This window comes from Hylaeus volcanicus, chromosome 6 (assembly GCF_026283585.1).
Source record: "Hylaeus volcanicus isolate JK05 chromosome 6, UHH_iyHylVolc1.0_haploid, whole genome shotgun sequence".
Taxonomy (NCBI): domain Eukaryota; kingdom Metazoa; phylum Arthropoda; class Insecta; order Hymenoptera; family Colletidae; genus Hylaeus; species Hylaeus volcanicus.
The window spans coordinates 10,049,015-10,069,142 of NC_071981.1; the positions used below are offsets into that span (position 1 = coordinate 10,049,015).

At 35.8% G+C, this 20,128-nt stretch overlaps 1 protein-coding gene across 3 annotated transcripts in view; it reads right to left on the reverse strand.

Annotated features, from left to right (window-relative positions):
- LOC128878711 (uncharacterized) overlaps window positions 1–20,128 on the reverse strand; it is a 298,863-nt gene that overhangs the window by 56,737 nt on the left and 221,998 nt on the right. For all 3 annotated transcript variants that reach the window (XM_054127154.1, XM_054127156.1, XM_054127153.1), the window contains exons 10-12: window positions 11,967–12,129; window positions 8,134–8,259; window positions 1,126–1,297 (exon numbers count right to left, since the gene is read on the reverse strand). In XM_054127154.1, the coding sequence (XP_053983129.1) occupies window positions 1,126–1,297; window positions 8,134–8,259; window positions 11,967–12,129 (461 nt within the window). The remainder of the gene's footprint in view (window positions 1–1,125; window positions 1,298–8,133; window positions 8,260–11,966; window positions 12,130–20,128) is intronic.

Consider the following 20,128-nt stretch of genomic DNA (forward strand, 5'->3'; position numbering starts at 1 on the left):
AACCTGATTTATTTTGTAAGAAATAATTTTTCATTAAAATTAGATAAGTTTTCACAAAATGTTCAAGTTCATAGTATAATACACCGTTGAATTCGTCTCGACATCAGCAACGACTCTATGACATACAAAACATATAGTGCCATTTAAAAAAGTCAAGGTGATCTTTATATTTTACGAAAAATATATTTCTTTTAATTTAAAAATATTCGAACATGTAGCTCACTAAGAACTGATAAACTTTTGTCTAAAACATTTATAAATTGCACTACCGGAAATACCTAAAAAATGGTGGCATAACTTAATGGGTAGTTATATATTATATCATTATCAAAAATAATTAAAATATTAACAGTAAGATCAATTTAGACTCGTAATAAATCAATACAGAAGGTACACTGAAGTTTAATCAGACGTTTTCATTTTATTTTTAACTGCGAAAAAATAATTGGCCGCGCAGAGCGGTTATAGCTCGAAATAGTCAATCGGCAAGGATGTTAACTTATTCGAGACTTCCACAGCTCGGTTCTTCATGGTTGATACTTGAAAAAGCCAGTTTTTAACCCCTCTGAAATCCACCTAAAATGGCATGTAGTACATAAAACTTAGAACATTTCTAGTTAGTTTAACATTTGTTGAAAGATATCATAGAAAGAAGGAAGAAAAGTCGGAAAAAACATTTACTTCACCCTAATATCACACTTCTTATTTCCCACCATATCTTGTCCATACATCTGCCATTCTTAATCGCTCAAAAATATTAACGAAACAGGAATCGTTAACCTTCCCGATACCTGGAATAAAGTTCTCCGCGGTAGTCGAAGGAATTCGGTCGACGGAGCGTCAACATCGTCTCGCGATTATGATTTAATCGAATTTCTGTGACCCCTTTTCGTCGACAGGGCATACTTCCCTCTCGTGGATAAAAGCCACGGGTCGTTGAATGGCTGTCGAAAGAGACTGTTCGCGAGGAAATTCGTCAAAGCGTGAAATCGTTACCGAAGAGACTCGCTCGCTGCGAATCGGTCGATTACCGTCGAATTAGGGTAGATTAACGAGGTAGGTACAAGGTAAACGCGCGCGAGAAAACGTTAAGAGAGAACGCGGTGATCGTGGAACACCGGTTACCTGGCTTCCTCGTCGATGACAGGCGTCACGGTTCCCGAATACTGCGAGTAGTAGGGGTCTTCGTAGCTGCTGCTGGCGCTGTAAGGTCCGGGAGGGTATCTTCCTGTTCCAGAGCCGACACCTCCGCCTCGTTCAGGACTACTCATGTAACCACTTTCTCCGTGCAATCGATCTGCGGGAATCGTAAACGTTACTACAATTTCTCATTCGGAAACGAATTTTTGCCTATGATTGAGACTGCGAGACTTTGAACAAAATTCCGTTACTGATTTCGGATTCGAATCAAACTTTGGACTCTCGAAGGCAATTGTATGCAATTAGGGTGGGTATTTTATCCCACGCCAGTCCTCGACGTTTCCCTAAAGGTTGGGCATGTCTTTCAAGGACTTATCCTACGCCTTCGAGGGATATGCCATTTGAATTCCTCACTCGAAACTTGGCCCATCGCGTTTTTTAACTTAATAGTTGTAGCTTAATAGTGAACAAACTTGTGCACCAACCACGACAACCAACAATACAGGCGCGCGCGACACAGCATACATTTGTCGCTGGTGCTAGAGCCAATAAGATAATACGTAACTTTCGAGCGTGCTTTACGGGATACCAAACAGTTCTACCAATTTTGCATTGACGGCGGGAGCGGACACGATAAAGTCAGGGTTGACGACGATGCTCTACTGTAATTACTGATACGCCACATGTGGGAGGATAATACGTGTACATCGCAAGATACTTTGTGTCTTCGAAGGTGTCGCTGCGTCCCGTTCGATCGAATATTTAGCTGGACAAAGACGCAACTTTTGTCACGACGGGACGGTTCGTTAGGCCCATTCGCAACTGACGACTTATTGGTAATCTTCGTTGTGGCATTATCGTTCATTTTGAGGAACTATTACTATTTCAAGCGTAGTTGGCAGATGAGAAGAATGTGTTTGAGGGGTTCGAACGATATCGTTCATCATTTATGGAATTCTCTATTATTACAATCCTCTGTTATTGGGACTCTTCATCATCGGAACATTTATTTGTACCTATTACGATAATAGATAAAAGCAAAAACCCTAAATGCTTCGAAGCATGTTAACACGAATGCTCTGTCTGTTACATCCAGAAATCAATCGACAATAATAAGTTTCGCGTATGATTTGGACAAATTTTCATCCCAGCAATAAAGGAATTGATTTAGTTAAACTAAAACTAGTATCGATCATTATTTACTTGATTTCAATGCCTCAAATATGAACTAAAAATTGGAATCATATAATTATTTCAAGTATGTTGTTTGTTGCAGAAAGCTGCACAAGAAATGGTAAAAATTGATGCTTTTTCTTTATACACTTCAAAAATTTCAAATTGTAATTTTGTTAAACATAGTTTTATTTATATTTCTAGAAAATACGTTAATAATGTAAAGAAAAAAAGTGATCTCTAGGATTCTCCTCGATAGAACAGTTGGGCAAAAACTTGCTGTAGAGAATAGCTGATATCGCAAAGATTTCTGTGTGGAATGAAGTGAAGAATAATACCAAATGTACTTTAAAACATACTTTAAAATATTCTCAAAGTTAAACGAAAATTAAACAAATTTTTCTTTGTAAAAATGACAATCAAGAAAAACACTTCATATTTGGCCTCCTAATGTGGTGGCCTCCTTAAGTTGTGTAAATAACTTTTAAATAAATTATTGTACACAAATTATCTTTATACAAAAGATGCATCATCTCAAGGGAGACATAATATCTATGAATTGTTTTATCACGTGTATTGTTTTTCACGGAGACATCAAGGTTACCGATGGTTTTTTAAGCGGGTATTATCGTCTAGAAACTTCAAGAATTCGATTTTTTTTTTTGCATTTTCTTATCATTTGGGGTTTTGAGAAAGTGCATCTAAAATATTAATTTGAAATTCGTAAAGCTCTCATAATTACAGAGGCTTAAAGGTTGTTCACCAGTATTAGTGCTAAATGTATAGCAAACTTTAAGCGCGTTTTTCTCGAAACGACATTTTTCAAGTCGGGCGCACGTTTTTCTCAAAAACTATTGGACCGACTGACTTCTGGTTTTATACACATTTCGAGGGCACCATCACCTATGGTCTGAACTAGAATTATACCTGTAGCTTGAATATTTTAGCCCTGCTCTCATATTTTAGTTGACAATTTTTCGGGAAAATTAAACCTTAATTTTCAAACAGCTGCGATTCCGATACAAAATTTAGTACTTACTTAATTCTAGTTCAGACGATAACTACATTCATATAGATTGAAAAAAAAATTTGTTTTTCTGTCTCAGATGACTAAAACCGCCACAGCCTGTGCACCTGATTGAACGACCGTCTCATGCCACAACCTGCATAACAGCGCATAACTTGTATAGATTTCAATCAAGTATTTCATACAAATTTGTGTTGTTAGTTGAAAAGTGTTTTATTATGCATAAAAAACCCTGGTACTGTAGGTTTGATAGTTTTCGCAAAATTAATTCCTAAAAATTACTGAAAAAACAAACTTCTAGACGATAATACCCCTTTAAATGGAACGTCAAACTTTTTATTTCATAGTTCGATAAAGAATCAAATTCCGAATAAAAAAGTATTGGGGTTTATCATACCCAGAGTTTATACTTTTGAAGACATAAATGAATAAATTTAAAGTTGTGGTATAATAAACGACACCTTCAAAGTACGTCATTCGTTACAAAGTCGACTTGAAAAATGTAACAACAAATGTATATTGGTAACTAGCTGTAGAAAATAAACTTTGGAAGAGTCGTTTATTATACTTCAACCTAAGCTATTTAAACTTTATTTATCCATACCTTCGTAAATATTAACTGTAGGTCTGATAAACCCCAATACTTTGTTATTCAGAATTCAATTCTTTATCGAATTGTGAAATGAAAATGTTGGTAGTCTATTTAAAAAATCGAAGGTGATCCTGATATCTCCATTAAAAACAATGTTGGTGTTGAAACAATTCATAGATCCTATGTCCGCCTCGAAACGATGCAACTTTTATATACTTTTTTACAAAAATTTGTTTAAAAGTTATTTAGGATGGTAGAGTTAGCCGTCTCACCCTGTATTGTGGCATGTTATGTTGCGCTACCTTTCATTACGGTATTTTATGTCTCCAGGTCCCTTGATTAATTCGGATAATCGAGGTTCTACCGTATTAATAACATCATTTGATCCGAGCGTAGCCCTCTTTCCATTTGCCAGCGGTAATCTCGAGAAGTCATTTCGCAGAAGGAGTTGCCACCACGTTACTGTCGTCGTCGTTGCGAATGGGATAACAGGTATCTCCCCGTTTGCGTCTCTGTCGGCCGAATGAAATCGCCATTGCCAATTAATTTCAGGCTCTTGGGATTAATATCGGTGCCCCGTCAGCAATCCTCGACCTCCTTTCTTTGGCTCAGCCTTCGAACGAGTTACCAGTATTCGCAGAATTTTTCTCTATGTACTCTCCGCCCTGAGCGGTCACGAGATAGAGAGAAACGGACGGATATCATCCGTTCGAAGTCTCATCGGGTTCTAGCGAGCGTCGTTGAACGTCGAACCGTTCGAAAACTTTGAAAGGTCTCCGAGGCTTGGACAGATGTGAGAGGGTTGGGCTGGGAACACGCTATCGACTCTTCATTCCACGGCGTTTTGGCAGAAATGGTAAAAAGCATTGTTTTCTAGTCGACAAGGGTTTACAGAGTGATAATACCCAAACTATCGTCGATATAAGAAAACCTTTCGGTTAAAAGTTAGAGAAGATTCGAAGGGAAACTCGACCGAAGCTACTATTTTTTGTTTTGGTACAGATGCCTGGGCTGTGTCACCTTAATCGCTATTTTTTTAATAGCTTAAATGCCTGGTTGAACTTTAACACATTTGCGACCGACAGATATTTTACGTTCCTAATGCCGAGTACTGACGAAAGTAATAAAATTCTGAAGCTGGGCATCGAAAATTTGTATCGTCAGGGCGAAGATAAAAATTAAAAAATATGTTTTGAAATATGAATGTTGTAAATATGTAGTGTATAAAATAAAAATATTTTCATAATTTTGTCACAACCAGGAACAGAATTTGAAGTGACGTGACTTCACGTCAGTGATCGCGAATGTATTAACCGCTTGCGCTGGCAAAAAATTCACTGACGCGTGTACCAGAACGGTCCAGTGTAACTCGCTGGGAGATTTTCTAACTAATTTATTTTCGACTAATTTATTTGGAATAGTTTGTTAAGGGAATATAGAGCATCGATTGATTTTAAAATTATACAAATATAATGCATGTCGTTTTTGTTTCTGTGACAATCGCACGACGACGTACATATCACGTCGCTGGCGATTCTGCGATAAAAGCATCACGACGTGCGTGACACGTCTTTCCAGCGCAAGTGGTTAATAACAAAACACTGACAAAAGAATGGGAGAAACTTTTGGTACCTGAAGTAGTAGCAAAACAAAAATTGGAAACTAGAATTAAGTGGAAATGATTTAGACGAACTTACTGTGCAGTGTTACACAGAATACCCGGATGCATTGTGATAAGCCTAGTGGAATAGAATAGTATAAATGTGAAAGTATAATAATCGAGCACACTAGACGAAGCTATTATGCCAAATGTTTTAAATAATGGCCAAGATGGAAACAGTGACGAAGATGTCAACCTTGTTACAAGGCATTTACAGTTTTCGATGAAAGGCTTAAATGATTTCAGCCTCAAAAGGAAAAAATTTGGCAAATGTAGGATGTATTCTTTTAATTTTGTTATAAAAGAGAATTGAAGACTTCAGATAAGAAACTGCCATGTTTCATCGGCATTCCAACTAATTTCTTCGCGGGTCAAATGTCCCACTTACATAATGATATTCCAGGGTGTCATTTGAACTCTGAAGAAACTAGCTGCAATGCTGATGAAACATTGCAATATCTAACTGAAAGGACCGTGAAAGTCTCAAATATCTTATCGAACACTATTGTTCCCTTTTTATTTCGTACTCCATACCTGAAGTTATCTACATACAAATTGTACTCATTTTATTAATTTTATTTTAAGTATTAATACGTTCCGTGCCAAGTTGTTTTTGCCCGACTTGTCGTGCAAGTTATTTGATGTTTCCACTCAAAATTTATATATTATCGCTAGACTGCGGATCTTTATGCAAAATAAAATCATCGTGAACGTGCCCACAAAAATTGAATCTAAATAGGAATTTATTTCATTCTGCAAATATTATAATATGAACTTTACTTTCAATCTTTTTTATATTCTTGCATATTGCTTGCATTTTGTAGTTTCTTGCACATTCAAATTTCCTATAAATGCATAAAGATCCGCAGTCTAATTATCACACAATACATCATTACATCATCAATAAGTAATTTGCTTGTTTTTGTTTGTTCTCTACTGCATTTTTAATGCCTCATTCTTTTAGTGGAAATATATTTTACAGAATTAAATTTGTCATAAAATATGTTTTCAGCCTTTTCGGTCGAGATGTGACTCTCGATCGGCATGGGCGTTTCGCACGGTAGGTCGAGTGGCGAGTGAGAGGCGACAGTTGGTCTTTATGTTAGATTTCGTTACCTCCAATCGATACATTTGCAATTTCGAAAAATTTTAGCAAACCAGTTGAAAGAAGATTTTCGCCAGCCGTGTGATCGAGTTTTAAGATCGAACTCGAATTCTTACGAAATTCGGCTAAATTGAAAGCTCGATGTGATTCTTACTGGAACAAAGAAACATTACAAAGTTTGTTCTAGTCGAAACAAACCAGGTGGAAGGCACGAAACAATTTATTACTGTGATACATGTCCAGATAAGATAAGAATGCATCTTGGCCAATGTTTCATAAATTATTATAACAAAGTAAAATACAGAATTTAATTTAGCAAAGTTAAATTCTTAAATGTGTAAACATAGATAAACTATCAAAATATAACGTTTTTGTAAGATAAATTGTATATAAGATAATTTTGTTGCACCTGTAAGACATTCGACATATTTGTAAAAATCGCCTCAACCTGCTACCTCGCGCAGCCGAAAAAGTCGTTGACTGCAAAGGGTTAAATAGACATGGCTGCGTGTACCATTTACTTTGCACGTAGTTTGAAGGTCACGTTGAACGCTCATAAATAGCACATGTTCGTAATCATAATTACGATTACGATCCTATTTTCAGGTGTTTTCAGACATAGAAATTTTGTACCTCAAAACCAACTTCAGATTCGTGTTCCTCATTCAAAAAAATCTTAGAAAACAATGCTTTCGTCACAATGAAAAATTTTTAAAAGTCACCCTATTGACGTGAATTATTTCAATTGAAAATTTTTCATTTTTGATTTTGACGAAAGCATGGTTTTCTATATTTGGGGGGGGGGGGGGGTGAGGAACACGAATCTGAAGTCGGTTTTTAGGTACAAAATGTCTATGTCTGAAAACACCTGAAAATACGATCGTAATAGGAGAAAAATTTGCGATTACGATCGTAGTCATGGAACAATTTGTGATTAAGGTTGTAATCGTAATCGTAATCACAACTCTGAAACATTTGATTACAATCGTAATCGTAATTATGATTTAAACGATTTCAGGCTCAAAAGGAAAAAATTTGCTAAATGTAGGATATATTCCTTTAATTTTGTTATAAAAGAGAATCGAACAATGTTGATTGATATTAACAGAGACTTCTAGATGTAAGCCGTGTCCTTCAGATAAGGTTCTGTCCAACACTGATTGACTGCCATACTTATAAGTGAAACACGTGGTACGGAACGTGTTAACTAAAATTGAGTCTCAAACCACTCGTTGTTTCATTACATGGAAAATTCTGTTATCTAAACACATTTACCCCGGGTTAGGTCACGTAACGAAGGTTCGACCGTACTCGAAATGTAACCATAGTATGTTCCCAGCCCTGGAGCCGCGATTAAAGTCGAAGAATCGGGGAGACAGAGCCACGTGGTAGGACCGAGCGAGCTTTCCGAAGGGATGTGTAAGGATGCTACTGACCTGCTATACTATAGAGGGAGACCGAGCTGTCTCTAGAGAAGCGAGCCGAGCCCCCGAGGCTTCCAAGGGGACTCTTACTGCACTGGTAGCTGCGAAGCGGCTTGGCCGGCGGCACCCCGCCACCACCTATCCAACCATCCGGAAAAACCAAACAAAAACCAATGTACCCAGCTGTTCCAGCGCACGTCGCGTTTCTCCCCGAATTAGTTGCTTGCTAATTCGCTTGGTAAAAGTGCACCAACAGAAGTGAGCGGCTTTCGAGGTACGCGACAGGACGTATTTCTACAGACGTGGCCAGATTAACACGTTCATTGTATAGGGATCTTCTTTCGATGGAATTGTTCTGAACTTCTGCTGTAAGAATTACCTAATAGCCTTAAGACTCCTCGACGTATTGTCTATGTTCTTTGTACGAGATTGTCAATGTTTCTTGGTCGTAGGGGCTCTGACAAGGTACGTTTACAAAGTCTAAAATTCAGGAAATTTTGAAACATATAGGCCGCATGGGGTGTCACACAAAATATAAACCTATTTTTCATGACATGTGGCAGATTACAAGAGTAAGATCATCCTCTTTTGTTGAAAAGAAAATTAAGGTACCCTGTACTAGGAGAATCTGGCTAAAATTTTGTGCAATAGTGTTTTTAATTTTATCGACGATTGTATTCATCTTATCGCATCGGTAGTAAAAAGAAAATTGTAAAGGTGAATCAATATATGCGTGGATTCTTCCAGTATAGGGCACCGTGACTTTAATCGAAGGGGTTAATTTGGCTGCGTTAGTAGTCCTTCTTGGAGCATACCTGCGACAAATGGGCAGTTTATGTCGGTCAACGTTTCATAGCGAACGAAATTTCTCTGTCAACGACTTCGCGGCTATATGCACTCTTACGTCGCGTCATAGCAAAGACGTGAATCACGGATTGTCGCCGATCATCGAACTCGACTCTCCGTGATCGCCGATCGAACGGATGGCGCGCAAAGAGGAAAGTCAAGCGCCCCGATGATGCATAGGAAGGACAAATGCTTGCATTCGACTGGGTGTTAAAAGCTTGGATCGATTAATTGTGTAAAGCGTTCAAACGAGTACGGCTGCGTCGCCCTGCCCAACTCGTTGTCCGCGTTGGCATTTGCCAGCGTTAGGACAGAGACAGTGGCTCGCGCTCTACATGGTCGGTAGCTTTGTTTTTTCATTGTTATTCGTGCAAATCGAAAATTTTCTCTTGTATTTCGTATTTTGTATATTTCCTTTTTCCTAAATTTAACCCTTTGCACTCGAGGCCTTTTTTCTGCTATCTATCAGCAACTCGAGATGCTTTCTCAGCATTCTATTGTCACGAATCCTAAGCTTAGATTAACTTCGAAATTGAGATCCTTAATTTGAGATTTGAGTATCAGGTCACCTTTGCTTTGGACACTTCGAGTTCCAAAGAAATTAAACCTAAAGAAAACCCAGTGGTGACTGGGAGTCACCTCTCGAGTACAAAGGGTTAAATGTATATAAATATCGAAGATTACAACTTGAGATTTATGACATGTACATTACGAATCCTTGAACGTAAAGAGAGATCCCAATATATGATGTGTTAAAGCAATGCCTTTGGAAAGCTAATGTAATGAAACTCCGAAAAAAAGAGCATCAGCTGTACATTTTTAAATCCAATTTCACGAATATTGGATGAATATTAATTAACATTAATTAATTAATTCAGTAATGAACATTAAATCCACGCTATATTAATAATGAAATATTACCAGGCCTTGTCCTCTCTTATATTTCTTTAAATTTGTACGTGCACATAGATGTATTATAGGTTCGGATGACGCTGTTCGCGATCTTTGCATCGTTACTCGTTCGATCGAAGGAAAATAACGATCGTTACGGCAAGCTTGGGTTAATCGAGGAGAAGCGTTTGTGTAGCAAGTGCATCGATTATGGTCAGGACGATCGGGATTGCGACACTGTTTCAGTAATAGATAGCGTGCGAGATAGCGAGTAAAGGGGCATCGTGATACTGGATTTTACTACGGTTCTGCGATCACCTCAACAATAACGTATACAGACGATACTCGCAACAGTATTTCCCTAATGGATCTATCGATATTTAAACAAATTTCTGCACGACGATACAGTTTTTAATGCTGGAGGTACTGGCGCATACGTTTGGACACAGACGTTTAACAATTTGGAAGATATTCTGGGCTAAAGTTTCCGAAGGTGAATCTGCCTTATTATGCAGAGTGTTAATTAATATACGAGTGCATTTTTGAGGATCAAGTCTCCACATAATTACAAATCGAAAAATCCTGTATCATTCTGTGATCTGAGGCTTCGTTATCGAGATATAAACATTTGAAATTTATAGGTACTCACACAGGAGGAATATACATCGGTTGCATACTCGCAACTTAAAAATAACTTGGGAGCCTATAATAAAGTTTAGGCAAGGAAGTACGAGGTCATTGACCTCGTAAACTTCAATTGCGTATATCTCGATAACGAAGCCTCAGATTGTAAAATGGTAAATGACTTTTCGATTTGTAATAATGCAAAGACTTGATCTTAAAAAAGTGCCCATATATTAATTAATACCCTGAATAGGGAATCTTTAAAACAGTGATAGTATAGTGTCATCAACGAAGTGTACCCTTAGAGGCTGCTTATTTTTTAAAATCATGCTTTAAACTCTGCTCCATTTATACAAAGATGAAGTTTTACATACATTTAATAGTGGCGAAGACGTCTCCTCTTGAGGAGAATATCAAACTTTCAACGTGTAGACCAAACCGAACTCTTGACGAATAAATATTGTACATACATTAAACTTTCATTAAAAAGAAAAGTAATTTGAAAAAGTCATGAGATAGAATTCGAATTACAAATTTTCGCATATAATACAGCAGAAAAATACCTTTTGAAACTTCAACCGTAAATATCTCATCAACTATAACTGTCTGCAACCAAAACTAAACAGGGTGAACCAAGTAAGTGTAACAAGTTATTGTTACACTTTACCATTACCAGAAGTTAGGAAAATGTTAAAGGAAAATGATGAATAGATCAAAAAGTGTAAGAATGTCTGTGCATTCGATAATTGTATTACTTATACGTGTGTATATATATGCAGTTCCATTGAAAAGAATATATATACATGTGTGTGTGTATATATTACGTATATATTACATATTGATATTATATCAACAATTGAATCCTTTCGTCTTTCTGCAAACTAATAATCTGTGTACCCCTTTAGTCTATCACCTTTTTACGTAGAATGGTGAAAGGATTCAATCTTTGCAATTATCGAATGCACATGCATCATTACTCTTATAAAAAAAATGTGGCCTTACAAATATAGTACTCATTAAACTCTTCATCTTTTTCTTTTGACATTTTTCTCTAACAGCACTAGTAATGGAGTTATGCATCACACTTAATTACCCTGTGTATCACCTGTAGGCAACACTATATCGTTATTTTCAATACTTCAAGCTCTATCACTGTGCAAAGGCTTATTTGAATATCAAATTCCATCGAGAAAGTGCCCTCGTCATCTCAGGGTTTATGAATGAGTCGTAGCGACTCTGGTCGACGGATGCGTTTCGGCGTTCGAATCTACGGGAGACAGCATGGACGAGCATGGGCAAGCAGGGGTATGAGTTACGTACAAGGCATGGTAAGCAACGAATTATTCGTTACACTCCAAATGGACGGAGTATCACGGGTCGTTGGAGTCATCCAACCGATTTTCGAACCCGTCCCGTCTCGCGTAAACTACGCTCGCGCGCATTTCGTATCAGCAATCGTTCAACTTTTGCGAAGTCTCGTGTACCTGGAGTGGTGAGAGGTTTGGGTTGCGTCGGCGTCGCGGTTGGTCCACCGACCACGGACGACGCTGCTGGGCTGTACGCCCTCATTAGCTGGCCCCCTCGTGGCAGGGTGCTGCTGCCCCCGACATAGTAGCCACTGCTTCCGGAAGTAGAATTTTTCGCCGTCTGAAACAGGAAGGATACCAGAGGTTAGGCTAAACAATATCTTTTAAAGGGAAAATCCGCATTAGGAATACAAATATTAACACATTCGCGACCGCTGACGTGAATTCACGTCACTTCAAATTCTATTCTTGATTATGAAAAAATTATGAAACATTGTAAACCCTCTTTTTGTCATTTTCATCTTCGTCCTAAAAAAATAACAAATATTAACACATTTGCGACCGCTGACGTGAATTTATATCACTTGAAATTCTATTCTTGGTTATGAAAAAATTATGAAACATCGTAAACCCTTTTTTTGTCATTTTTATCTTCGCCCTAACAATACAAATTTGCGATATCCATCTTCAGAATTTTATTATTTTCGTCAATACTCGGTATTATTAGAAAAAGCATCTACCGCTGTCTACGTACTGTAATATTACAGCAAAGTCATATTCTCGATCATTGCTTGAATAAACATTGTTAATAATTAATGTAACTATTGTCAGAAATTAATTTTATGCATTGCAAATATTCAATTAATTCGGGAGATGTACATATTTAATGCATTTTAAAGTTTCAGATTATTATACCAATGTTTTTCGAGAAAGTAATATTTCCGAACATGAAATGTTGAGAATAAAATATAAATAAGTAATCGTGAGGTATTTTTCTATATTTTAATATCTACTGATTGGAACAATTAAAACTTAATATCTCCGACATAAATAAACATTTGTGACACATTGTATAAAGTTTTCCATAAGAAGATGTCTACAGATAGTGCAGAGTGTTTATTGTTTATTTTAACTGAAATTTCACATATATTAATTTGACAGATAATTATTACAATGTTGTCGCTTTCACAAAAACAACGTATTGAAACCGATAAAGCTTATTATGCAACCAATTCTCAGTTTTCATGTAAAACCAATTTCAGCGTGAAGCTCATTTTAGATTAGATGAATGTGACAATAAACAAACTTGTCGCATTCGAGGAGAAGAAAGTTCTCAAATTATGGTTGGCTGGTTCGCTGTTATGGCGAATGTACGCCGCTATAATGTGATTATTACCGATCTTTATGCCTTCAACTTATTGAAATTTACGTTTCTGATGTGTATTTTCAATAAGATGAAGCAACAGACCGTCAACACGAGCACGATAATGTCGTTACGTATAGAGTCACAGACTAATAAATTGTTTTTTCTCCAGGAAACAAAGTATGTAACGATTTCTGTCGCTTTTTTAATACTAGGTTTACGAAGTACGGTTATTTTTACCAATTTCACAAGGTTTTACAGAATTGTTTACACTTTTCACAAAACACCTATGCTGTATTTTAATCATAAAAAGGGACAAGCATATATCCAAATTCATTTTAGTTCAAGCCTTCTAATTAATTTTAGTGAATCGACTTCACTTATCAAAGTATTGCTTCAGTAATAGAGATCAGATAAGAAACCTCCGTAAGCCTAGTGTTAAACTCCTTAACGAGATAGTACGAGAACGGATAATATCGAAAAATGGCCATTTTGATAACTAATGGAAAACAAAATTTCTCCGCAATATACGTTTTTATGTTATAAGGAGCCAGTAGACAATACGTACTTAATTCGCACGTAACGGGAAAGTTATACTAAACACGCGTAAACAGTGAAATTATATAATGAGCACGACACACTTAATTGATGTGTATCATCCTTGTATTCGTCGGATGAAAGTCTGTTTCCGCGTTAATTATTTAGAAAATTACGCGGAAATTTGTGAAAGATCGTGTGTCTAATAAAATCGAGCAGTTTTGCTAATTTCTCACGAAACTTTCCACGTTCTACACGCAATTGCATCATTTTTTCTAACACATTCACTGGATCACTGTAAACACTATACAGTAATGTCTCCATGTCTGCATAAATTTGTCTACGATAAATGCACAGAAACCAGCCCCACCACTGGGGGTATATCTCTTGAGGGGTCCAGGAGATCGATCGCCGAGCAGTGTAAACATGATCTGGGATCGGATTACTCGATGAGACAATTTAATGCAATGGTGAAATTTTTTTATTATTAACTTTTTTGTTATAAAACGTTTACCATCATATTCTTGGCATTTTTTAATTAAAATGAGACCAAACGCGACATAATTCTCAATATATTTACTTGTAACAACTTACTATGCATCATATATCGTAGAACAGTAACTAAAAAAAGATGCATGGCAAATATCATCCAAATTATATCGTGTTCGATCTCATTTTAATTAGAAAAATGCCAAGGATATGATGGTAAAAGTTTTACAAGAAAAAAGTTAATAATAAACAAGTTTTATCGTTGCATTAAATTGTCTCACCGACATACCCTGGTGTTTTCGCTCCGTCGTCTTCTTTATTCGTTGTCCTTTTCCACGTTCGAAGCTCGTCGACAAACATCAGAAAACATACGAACTCTACGATAACTGCACAAGGTCAGTCCCGAGCTTGTCCAGTTATGGTAAATTTTACTCAATTACAACGGAACGTGCAGTATGTCGAAGATAAAAATGTTTGCTCTAATTATTTAAAATAATACGTATTTACAGTTATTCTATAATAACTATGTTGCGCTACAGGTAAGCCTTATCTATAATTGAAGCAATTAAATAGAAATGCGTTTGCATGAATCCAAATGAGCGAGAAAGCAAGGAGCAAGGCGGAGACTGCATGGCAATGAACACGATATAGATCGGAGCCTCGTGTTTCCATTTTATCTTCACGTCTCGTCGAATTTTTATAGACAACCAGTCCCTGGTAAACCGAGTCTACAGATTTAACGGAGATTTTACGATTCATAAACCAGATGGTCTCGTTTGTATGCAAGGCTCGTCCGCAAGAATACGAAATAACATAAAGTAATTGCGCATCTCTCGTAATATCTGCTTTCGCAAACTTTGTTTTTTTTTCTTAGTTTCTGACCTATGGGGGAAGAAAGTATTGCGTTAAGATGCTATGGTCATATTTGGACCTAAAGAGACGTATTTTTTTCAAATGTGTGTACAATATATGTGTGTTCTTACATGTGTATATATTTGTTACTATAATTGATTTTCAGTACAAATTATAACCATTTCGTATATTTTTATAAAAATGGGTATATAGATTAACTTCCATAAATTTTCTTGTTCCCCTTTATCTACTTCATTCGTGCTTTTTTCATTCACATATGAAATTATATCTTTATATAGAATGAAATTAATTATTCATTTTTTGCATTCTACATAACTGCTTAATAAAAACCTGCAATTTTTTTTTTTATAACGGAAGCAACAGAATGTTATCATCAATTATAAATTCAATGCGACGTTTCGGTCATGCAATTAGTGGCTCTATTCAACTTTCATAAATTGCATTCTGCGCAACAATTAAAAATGTTTAATTTAAAGTGAATATTTAGGAAGGAAGAAAAAAAAACTAAACACTTATAAGGCATATGAAACCTGATCTACAGTACTGTGCGAAAGTCTTGTGAAATTACACATAAATAAATCTATGTTAACGAAATAAAGATGATGTATATTTATTATTGTGTTTTTATATGTACTAATATACTATACATACATATAATAGTATTGTAACAAATTATTTAAAAGATTTAGAGGAGTCTCGATTTAAATATTACTGAACATGTCTGCGATTATTTAGACAGAGCAAGAAAAAACGGGAGCCAAAAAATATACATGAACTGTATAAGGTAAATTAAGATAACAATCAAGAATGGTCGACGCTGTCACAAAGGTAAAAGAAGTAGTAAATATTAAATTCTCCTTTAAATTTATACTATTTTCATCTAATTCCGAACAGTACACTGTACAATAATATCAATAAAATAAAGTATAGAAGCTGAATCATTCGTCGTAGAGCTCTAGCGGTGAAAATGTAAAAGACGTAATGTACTATAAGTGACCTAAGATTTTTGCACAGTACTGTATATGAAAGTACTGTTCGTTTAGGTAATTATTTTCTCTTAATTAAATAATTATGCAACTAATGTGTCGGAAAGTATTATGTCACATTGGTCCCTGTTAATTGTTTTATCGCCCCGCTCGGTTAGATTACAAGGCTCTAGGCGTTTCGAAAGTGGATTCTCGTTGTTAATGACAGTCGTTTTTCCTATTTCGCGCCGATGGAATCGTTCTTTTCGGCACCTTGCATAGCGCTAGTGTTTTGAAGCGCTACGTATTATGTAAAACCCGTGTCCCGCGACCGAATGATGCAATATTACAGTCATACCAATTACACAATTTACATTGATCAATTTTATTCCTACCGAGGATGCGTCGTCAAGATAAGAAAACGGTTGAATTCTAATTACATACTCCAACGCATGCCGACGAAAATTAAGAAACAAAGCGTTTTTATAATGCGAGAATCGTGGTGGAAATTGTCCCATATAAATCACAAACATGTGACATTAATGACGTGTAGTACAAAGCGTGCAAAACGTTTCTGACAACACATCTAAATCGTGTAATAAGGAGCTACCGAACATAGGAATATATTTTTTATCTAGATTAATCAAAGTATGCAATAAAGATAACCATATATATTATAAACACATGACGTGTCACATGACTTATCTAGATTGTATAATAACCTTAAGCAACAGGAATATAAACAGAAATCTATTTCTTACCCTAAAATAAAAGAGTAACTATTTAAAATTTCATGTGTCAACAGCCTAATGGCTGTGATATAAACGGTTATAACTACATATACTGCAGATCTTTATGCATTTATAGAAAATTTGAATGTGCAAGGAACTACAAAATGCAAACAATATGTAAGAATATAAAAAATATTGAAAGTAAAGTTCATGTTATAATATTTGCAGAATAAAATAAATTCCCATTTAGGTTCAATTTTTGTAGGGACGTTCGCGAAGATTTTATTTTTCATAAAGATTCGCAGTCTAGTTATAACTTTGGCAATTTTTACAACGTATCGTTTAATAAGGAGTTACGGAAAAAAAAGAAAAGATATTTCATCTGGATATGTCGAAGTATGTAACAAGAATAACCACATATATTGTACACATACCATGATACAAAATGAACGAAACGTTTCAGACAACTTATCTAAATGCCATAATAAGAAATGACTAAACAAAGGAAAATACTCTTTTTTAAATTAGCTTACTGGTGTTAAGTCTTTGCTGGTCAATTTACGAAATTAATTACCATGCTCCATATCTTCATCGATTTAGAGATTTACGAAGCTTAGTTGCTTCCGCGCCGCTAGTACATAACGAGGCGGAACACTATTGTGTTAAGAGATAATAACAGTCCACAATAACGTTCAAGAAGGTGGAAATTAAGTGCTTATCTCTCAATTAAAGTAATTCAAGTAGCAGAGAATTTGATCATAGCGTGTTTCGACAATTTCTTTGTTTTAAACATGTATAATCCATCTACTAAATGTTGTCTTTTCTTTTTCTTTTTCATCACCATTACTGAAAGTCTTTGAAATAATCGTCGCCTACAAACGGCACGAACGATAGTAATTCTACCATGTCTACATATCTTTCCAGGCTTTTCCTCATACTTTATTAATTATGTATTTTCCCTGTTTATAAATTACTCACTTTTAAACAGCATGCACTTTGACTAATGCAGATATGGCAGGTATTCATTACATTATTTTCTTTTTCCGTCTCGGTTCTATGAACACATGTATAATACATGGATAAAAAATTCATACTTTTTTTTGGCTTGCGTACGAAACGCGGAAAGAAACAAAAACTATAAAATGGCATATGAGTTCATGAAAAGAAATTCCTTATACTTAGAAATACACAATTTATGTTTATACGTAGATATGTGTAGATAAAATTTCTTGATATAAGGTTTTGCTTGTTTACGTAGGCTTTCTAGGATTTTACTTCAAATTGTATGAAAGTGTATTACATTATATCAAAGAGTATATAAATATTTCTTATCAATAAAGATCCTTTGGCTTTGCCTAAGATTGGAAACGTTAATTTTAAATTTTTAAAATCCCATTTGGGTTTATTTTTATGAGTGGAATCATCAATTCAACATGTTCTTTTCTTAATTCTTGACCGAAAAATATTGTCTCGATGAAGTTATCCAACATTCTACCGTTGGAATTTTCCGAAAACAGTGCTAGAAACTCGATTTATAATGCGTACAAAAAAATCTTTTAAGAGTACAATTTTTGGCCAATATTCATAAAAATATTATTTTAATTTAGATGAAATGGACTTATTGTTAGTAAAGCATAATCTTTTACTTCCAGACCACATTTATAAAGGTCTTGTCACATTAACAGTAAAATGATCTTACTTATATGTTGCTTTCAAGAAACGTCGAGCGCTATTTAGCAAGTTCGAAAATTGACAAACATGCGTTATTACGTTGGTTTCCTCAGCAATACTTGACTGTTTATTCCGACTCCTAATGGTGTAAACGATTAGATCTAATGTCATTTAAGAGAACGCCACTAACATAAATCCCCAATTGATTGTTAAGTGTTATTTTACAGGAGTTCAAAAATAATGGGACGCGTGAGATCTTCCGTAAAGGGTTAATTTAATTAATTAAAATACACACCGTCTAAAAATGTGTTCCCACTACTCATAGTCCATGAGTAGCGTCTTCTATACTACTCGACTCTGAGTGCCCATCCCTTCCCACTTATAGACATCATGCACCCTTGTGCGATAATTAAGGCTGCGATAATCAAGATTCCAGTTCGCAAACCATTCATGGCTCGAATGAATAAATTATTAAGAACCGAGTCCCCCGAGTCGGTCGTCTGACATAAAATGTCTTAAGTGGACATCGATTCCAGACTCGCAGTGCGTGACGCGTAAATCATAATTGCGGGTGTTCCGTTGAATCGAAGTATCCGGAAACTTGGCGTGCAGGAACGTGGAAACGGAGGGAATTTCAGGTTCGAGTTAAACGACCGCACGGTTCGTCAAGTGGTATCCTAGACAAGGTCCTCCTCCTCCTCCTCCTCCTCCTCCTCCTCCTCCTTCTTTTAATACTCAACCCTTCCATTGGCAATCCAACTGTGCTCGTTCCCAACGGGACGGAACTCGACTCAAGCCGCCACCGGACTTGGTTAGTGTTGTTTACTCGCGCGGACAGTTCGCCGCACTGGCACCGTTTCTCTTCGGAGAATTCGTTTCGATCCGACAGTACGATGACTGTCAATTAAAAATCGAAGGAGATTAATGGCACGCTTGTCCGTGGACAACCGATGAGAGGCAAAGGGCGTCCGAACGCGATATCGAGGAAGATATACGATTCAATTGGTGAGTAAGTTAGGGTTCCGATAAAAGTGATTCGTTCACTGAAAGTTAATGACAGACAATTAAGTCGAGAAAAAAAAATTAAATGAAAGCGTGTTTTTTATCTAAACAGTAGATCGTGTGTATTATTGTTTTTATTTTATATATTTTTGTATTTGCACACGTTATCATTGATTTACTCATGTTTTCATTTGCCATAAACGCTTAAAAATCCGCAATCTAATGATCGAAAAATGGATTTGTTACTTTTAACATTAAAACAAAAAAACAAAAAAAACGTTGAAGTCTGCCAGTTTAATCCAAGTATTTCAAATTTTATTTTAAAATTACTCAATTATTAACAATTCTTTTATTGTAATATTTGAGGACAATTATTTTAGTAGAGAATTAATTTGATTGAAAAAATAAATTGCTCCTCTTCTTTCTAATTACAATGATATAGTTATACATAGAATAGGTATAGATTGAACTTTGAAGTTTTAGTGTTGATAGTCTTACACTATTCAAAATAAAGTTCACTTCATAAAGTTTACCCTCTTAAGGGACGAATATTAAATGGATTTCGTTTATATTTAATCGAATACATACAAATCAAAGCAATCTTCATCCCTCAATCGATCTTGACATACAAATATCTCACTTTAATATTTAATATCTTTTAATTCTAAAAGGTATTGCGATCATAAACAACAGTGATTTTGATATAAA